Raw genomic sequence first — 6,931 nt, forward strand, 5'->3', positions numbered from 1 at the left:
CACAGCTTGGGTGGGGCAGGGTCTCAGGGGATCAACAGGGCAGAGCAAACAGCTATGGCTGCTCCTCAGTCTTACCCTAAGAGGCCCTATGTCTCAGTGTCCCAGTAATTGCTGCAAGCACCTCTGAGAGAAAGCGGCCCTTAAGTTCTGACCGATGCCAGACAGTCCAGTTTCTCCCTGTATGAGTCTGGGTCCCTAGAGACTCGCCCGGAACTGGAGTTCAGAGCAGGTGAGAGTTTGAGACTCCCTCCTGATTGAAAAAGACAACCGTGTCCTCAGTTGCCAGCCCTTTCCACGTGCGCCTCCGTACCTCTACACTTTACTTCCGCACCTCCTCTGAGTCTCAGTGTGCTTTTCTCTTTCCTTCTAGTTGTCGAATTTCCACTCAGCCAGCCTTCCTGTGGTTCTGGACGATGTCCACTTTGTCTTTTAGTTGTATTTTTGAAGTGGTTGTGCGAGGCAGCAATTTCCAGTGTTTACCTATGCCTCCATCTTGGTTTCTCCCCTCAAATAAGTTTTCAATTCCTTCCTATTTCTCCTATCCTTCTGGCATTCCATGATACCAATATTTGTATGCTTGATGTTGTCCCCGATGCCCCTCATATTTTTGGATTCTGTTTTTTGTTTGTTTGTTTGTTTGTTTTGTTTTGTTTTTACTGTTCTAATTAGGTGTTTTCTCCTACCTTATCTTTCAAATTGCTGATAGTATTTTGGGAGAAACCATATTTTTTAACAAGCTCTTCAGACAGGGCTGGAGACAGCAGAGACTGATTCAGTTCTGGATCACACAGGATAGGAGAACAGGAGAAGAGGGGACCAGTGGTTTGGGGTGCCAATGGACGACAATGGCATCATTCCTAAAAATACATCCTCAGAAGGTTAATGGAAAGCTTGGAATCTTGAGGGATGGGCCCTCAGGACTTGTGGGATTTGTTCCTGGCTTTCCCTAGGAAGGCCAGACCATGGGACTTTCCTGGACTCAGATTCTCCCCCAATCCCACACTCCTGCTAATTTTCATATCTCTGGGGAAATAAGGTGAGGGCAAGGTAAGTACTTAGAGTTCTCCTGGAAGGTGGTGGGAGCTGAAGCAGTTAGAACTTCAGGGCAAAGTACAGAAGAGCTCAGGTTTAGTAGCTTGAGGTCTGTCATTATCGACAGCCCACTGATGAGTCTCACTGGATTGCTGTCAGGAGATCTGATCCCCTCACCTGCCTGGGTCCTCTGTGTCCTCACCTGGATTATGAAGGATCACACTGGGCAGTCCCTGACATTCCTTTCTGTCTTGTCATGTGATGGTCTGTGACTCCACAGGTGCCGAAGGTCCTCCTGCACTTCATTGAGATGCTGGGCCAGCATAACTACTTGGCCTTGCCCCAGGGGAACGCTCTAATCAGCTATATCATCAAGCTTGTGGAGTCTGACTCATCAGTGAGCAAGGGGCTGGGCAGGGAGGGGACCGAGGATGGGAGCACACCTCAGGGGATGGAACAAGAGGAAGGCAGGGTTGGGAGCAGGAGGGAAACAGGAGGGTATGCCTGGCACATGTGAAGGGTCTTTGGCCTGTAAAACCCTAAGCAGTGAGCCAGGGAAGGCCGTGAACCCAGAGACTTAGCTAGCATTGGTTTTAGATTTAAATCTTTCCTTTTCTCATCCTAGAATGAAGAGGACATCCGAATAATGTGTTCCAGAATCCTACAGATGGTATAAACAGCTAGGGCCAAACAGGCCTCTCCATTTCCTCCTCCCCTGGCTCCCCAGATCACTACCCTGACCCTGGCCCCACCCCCAACTACCTCCCACCTTCCCCTTCCATCAAATGCCTTGTGGTGTCTCTGTCACCTCAACCCACCTGCATTTCATTCCCTACAAGTGCCTGGGGTTCCACTGAGAAGTGCTCAGGGCAGCAAAGGAGGGTCACTGGGTGTGGATCTGGAAGCCAGAGTCTGAGTCCTGATCAGCCAGTTTTCTAGCTGTAAAATCTTGAATAACTTGTTCTCCCAGCTGCAGTGTCTTCTTTTATAAAAAAGGGGGTGATTATATTTCCTGACTGTTCTCAGCAACCTCCAGGGATTCTGGGAGGCTCATATGAACTGCTTTGCATCAGAGCTGAGGAAAGGGCTGTGTTGTGGGAGGAAAGGGACTTAAGATTCACTCTCCCTCCCAGTGAGCTCTGCCTCCTGACCTTCAGCATGTCTCTGACTCTGGAAGGTTCCTCAGTGAAGGTGATTACAAGTCACACATTCCAAATTTCAAGAAGTCCTCATCTGTCAAGTCAACTTATGCCTGCTGTAATTTTAATCAGGACCTTGGTTATACTTTTCCAACCTGAAGTGAGGGGTTGGGGGTGGGAGTGGGGGAGAGAGAGAAAGAAGAGGGAGAGAAGGGAGAGAATGGATATGAATGGGTTAAGGGGGCTCTGTATACAGGCCTCAAATACTCGGTCTGGATAGGGAGACAAGGTCTTTGGGTTGGAGACTGATGACGGGCTGACTTGGGGCTTGGCATTGAAATTCTTGCCACATCTCCTGCCAGGTATCTTTGCCCAAACTGGTCACGTTGGTGTGTGAGCCCAACAACGCCTTGGCCTTCGTGCCTCTGTGTAAGGCAGCCACACAAATGGCTCTGAAGGCCCGTTCCCTGGGCCAGGTCCCTTTCCTCAGCAGCTTTCACCTGGACCGTAAGTGCAAGGGTGGGGCAGCCTGTGGAGAGGTGCTCACTGTGAAAATTAAGTCTGTTTGTGGGCATGGAATGTTGGAGTTGGGGGCTGGCTGAGACACTACAGGGGTGATGGGTGTGGGGAAGAGGATGCAGAGGATGCTGGAGGCGGGGTTGTAGGTCCCAAGCTTGGGCCCTGATGGGAAAAGTAAGGCAAAGGGTTAAGGCAGCTGCTTAAGGCCATTTGGCCTTATGAATGAAAAGGGGATGCCTCTCAAAGTTGCAGTTCCTTCTTGTCTTCACTCCTTATTATAAAACACTTGATTCAAGATGTACAAACATTGTTAATTACAAAGTCACGAATACACACACTCCTGACCCATAGTTCTTCCTTTGCCCTAACTCTGAGCTTCACTCTATGCTCACCCCATCCCTGACCTCTAACCACAGTGGGACTTAGGTTTAGAGTTAGGATGTCTGTTCAGCATATCATTGGTGTGTGTGTTTTTTTAAAGGCTGAAGATGTAATGGTTTGTGTTTTAGTCTGAATCAAAATGTCACAGCTCCCGTGGCATTGACACTGATGTTCCCTCTCCTCTTTGCTCTTTCTCCTCCTCTGAAGTACTGATGGGGAGCTGCCAGTGCAGGCTGGGGGTTGAGCATCCTGAAGTGTGCACTGACTCTGTCCTCTTCTTTTATCCTCTCTCTAACTTAGCTACCGAATACATTTCCCCTCAGAGACTCCTGACCCATCTTGTGGTAAGTGATGCCAGAATGAGTACTACAGTCATATATTCTTCCATCCACTCATCAACCCATCCATCCATCCACTCATTTCACAAAGAGCTGGTTACTACTTTGTCTCAGGCATTATGCTGGGTATGGAATAATGAGATAGGGGCCAAAGAGCATGGAGGAGGGACCTGGGAGCATAGTGGTGAGGCCTTGAGATGAGGATGTGGGCAATGGGAAAGGCTTGCCTTTCTCCTATGTGGCCTTATTGTGAGCTGCTCTCTGTTGACCGTGGACAAGCCCACATACCTTTCTGGATCTCTGTTTTGAGTTTCTCTATTAGCCCAGACATTATGTGCTAGAGATATGCACACTTGGAATGACAAAGGTAGACCTACCCTTGATGTGTTCACAGACTTATTGGGGAAGACAAGTGTGGGAATAGCTATCTATAGTCTAGTGTGACAAATGTACTAATAGATGAATACATAAGGTGCAACGGGACTTAGAAGAGCAACAGGCTGACATGGTCTCCAGGAGGCAGGAAGGCATCACAGAAGAGGTGATGTTTCCAGAGCATCTGGGAGGATGTAGGAGTTCAACAGGTGGCAAAGAATGTGCAGGGCCTAAGCTCCAGCTCTACCATTCTATGGACTTGCTTTCATTTTCTTTCTTCTCTTCTTTTACATATTTTCTCTGCCTCCTGCTTGCTTCTCAGATGTGTTCCCGGAAGCCCTACAGGGAAAAGGAGTTTGGTACAAGCTCTCTGAGGCTACTATCTGCCCTGCATCCTATCACTTCTCTGCATCCTGTTATAAACCACAGTGTTGGCCAGCTGTGGAGGAAGGTGATCCCACCGATGTTGGAGATACTAGATGGTAAGGGCTTGGTTAGCAGGGGGAGGAATGAGGCTGGGACAGTGGCCAGACTCCAAAAGAGATGGCGTCCCCAGGTGCAGGATGGACCTTCCTTGGGGTGAGGAGAACTGGAACCAGTCTCTCTGTCCCTTTGAGGTGCTATTGGATGGGTCTGCTTTTGGGGGCAATCTTGTGAACTGAGCAGAAACACAGTCCAAAGTTCTGTGTCTCCAGGGTTCCCAGAATGACTCCTGCACTTTCTTATGGGCAGAAGATCAGGGAAAAGTGTGGGCTTTGGAAACAGACAGACCAGTTTTGTATCCTTGCTCTGACACTGGTCAGCTGTGTGTATTTGACCTTTGAAAAGTCATTCATCTTCTGGAGGCTCTGGAAAGTGGGAGAGCAGTTACCTTGTAGGCTGAGTGCCGCATAGTACTTAAATGTTTTCTTCTCCCTGGCTGGGACCTTCCGGTTGAGTGGGTCCCCATGCTCTCTCCTTTCCTAGATCATACTGAGAAGAGCCTGAATCAGGAGGAGTGGGAGGACAGGCTGTTCCGGGTAAGCACTCCCCAAGACCTACCTCCCTCCACACTTGCCTTCTTTCCCATCTTCAGGAACCTGAGGAAGGATAGCCCCAAGCCCCCCAGATACTGAGGCCATGATCAAGGGCCTAACTGCTCAAGTAAACCTCTTTCTGTGGTCCCCTTGCCTCCTGGCCTCTGCCTCAGAGTATCTGACTATGTGCTAAGTCTTGAGCCCCCTTCCATACCCTATGACACTCGATCAAGGGTGTGAAGGGAAAGAGCCCTAGCTTTATGTCCTTGGACAAGGTATTTAACTTTGCATGTCTCAGATTCTTCATTGGTTAAATGGAAGTAACTCATGCCTTCCATAATTAAAAAGGATGATATCGGAGAGGACCTTGTAAATTGGAAAGGACTTCACACATGTAATAGCCATTACCATCATTGTCACTGTAATATCATTCTTCAGTCCTAACTCCCACCATGTGTTTCACCTCTTTATCCATATTTACAGGCCATAACCCCTGTCTTTTGCTTCTTCTTGACCCCACTTTTGTGGAGCAGAACAGCCTACCACTGTCCTTTGTGGTCCTCTTCTCCCTTCTTCTTCCTTCTTCCTCAGTTTTTGAGTAAGTCATTAGTGGCTATTGATGATGACAGCTGGCAGGAGCAACTCATCAGAGTCATCTTGGAGAGGATGCATTATTTCAGTGATGATGGTGATGAGAAGGTGTGTCTGGGTGTGTGGTGGTTGTAAGGTGGGAGGGCGTTGAAGGTGGAGGGTGATGTTGAAGAAATATGGTGCTCACACAGGTGGCTGGGGAAATGTGTTTGAGTACAGGCCTTGGGGAAAGAACAAACCAGTGTTCCTGTATCCTGGGAATCAAGGTGTGGAGAGGACCACAAACTGGTGGTCACACTGGCCTAACAAAAATATCAGTGTCTTACTTTTGCTTAGCCTTTTAGGCTTTATCAAGAACTTTGCAATCTGTTGTCTTCATTGAAACCTCCTAATATTCTGTAATAGAATGGAGCTTGTACTTGGTGCAGTGGAAAGGTTGTTGATTTAAGAGTCCTATTTAAGCAATCAATTCAAGTAATATTTGAGGGCATCCCATAGACTGTGCTTCAAGTTGGGGATACAGAGTTGAGGAAGAAATATGGGCTCCTTTCCTCACAGAGTGCAAGGTTGATGGTGGTGACGGCCTGGGGTCCTGCACTGGCTTTTCCATGTGCTCCCAATTTAGTCTTGATAAAGTGTCAACAATAAAGATTTTTAAAATATTAGCCTAAATAACCTATAGCTGTCGTCATCTCTACCTTGACGTTGAAGAAACACAATCCAGGAGGATTTAGAATCTTGAGAAAATTATTGGTTAAACTGGCACCTGAATCCAAGATTTTTCTTCCTTTTTTCTTTTTTCCTTCCTCCCTCCCTCCCTCCCTTCCTTCCTTCCTTCCTTCCTTCCTTCCTTCCTTCCTCACCTGAGGATATTTTCCCACTGATTTTTTAGGGAGAGTGGAAGAGATACAGAAAGAGAGAAATATCTAGGAGAGAGAAACACATCAATTGGTTGCCTCCTGCATATGCCCTGACTAGGGACCAGGCCAGGGGGGAGCCTGCAACCGACATATGTGCCTTAACTGGAATTGAACCCAGAACCGTTTAGTCCGCAGGCCAATACTCTATCCACTGAGCCAAACTGGCTAGGGCCTGAATCCAGGTTTCTTGATTTTGATTCCTGTTTTCCTGTCACCGAGAAATACTTTATTTGAGCTCTGGAGGTTTCCAGGAAAGAGGCCTTATTTCCAAGACCGTTTGCTCTCTCATTATTAACAGTACTTATGAAGCACCTAATGTATGCACATCTTTGTGGTTGGTAGATTAGGGGTACAAAATGAAGCGAGAATTCTGATCTTTTTAATTCAGTTATTTAAAAGGTGCACTAGCCCTAGCCGGTTTGGCTCAGTGAATAGAGCGTTGGCCTGTATACCGAAGGGTTCCGGGTTTGATTCCAGTCAAGGCCACATATCTTGGTGGCAGACTCCACCCTTTCTTGGGCCCTGGTCAGGGCGTGTGCAGGAGGCAACAATTGAGGTGTCTCTCTCACATTGATATTTCTCTCTGTCTTTCCCTCTCTCTTCCACTCTCTCTAAAAAAA

At 47.7% G+C, this 6,931-nt stretch overlaps 1 protein-coding gene across 1 annotated transcript in view; it reads left to right on the forward strand.

Annotated features, from left to right (window-relative positions):
- Window positions 1–6,931, forward strand: part of LOC106727121 (maestro heat-like repeat-containing protein family member 1) — a gene marked incomplete at its 3' end in the record, with an annotated part of 36,774 nt that overhangs the window by 28,058 nt on the left and 1,785 nt on the right. Inside the window, exons 6-12 of the mRNA XM_014544604.1 lie at window positions 1,313–1,429; window positions 1,658–1,702; window positions 2,534–2,678; window positions 3,372–3,415; window positions 4,107–4,266; window positions 4,751–4,803; window positions 5,392–5,499. Coding sequence (XP_014400090.1) covers window positions 1,313–1,429; window positions 1,658–1,702; window positions 2,534–2,678; window positions 3,372–3,415; window positions 4,107–4,266; window positions 4,751–4,803; window positions 5,392–5,499 — 672 coding nt within the window. The remainder of the gene's footprint in view (window positions 1–1,312; window positions 1,430–1,657; window positions 1,703–2,533; window positions 2,679–3,371; window positions 3,416–4,106; window positions 4,267–4,750; window positions 4,804–5,391; window positions 5,500–6,931) is intronic.

Source organism: Myotis brandtii, unplaced genomic scaffold (assembly GCF_000412655.1).
Source record: "Myotis brandtii unplaced genomic scaffold, ASM41265v1 scaffold3725, whole genome shotgun sequence".
NCBI lineage: Eukaryota > Metazoa > Chordata > Mammalia > Chiroptera > Vespertilionidae > Myotis > Myotis brandtii.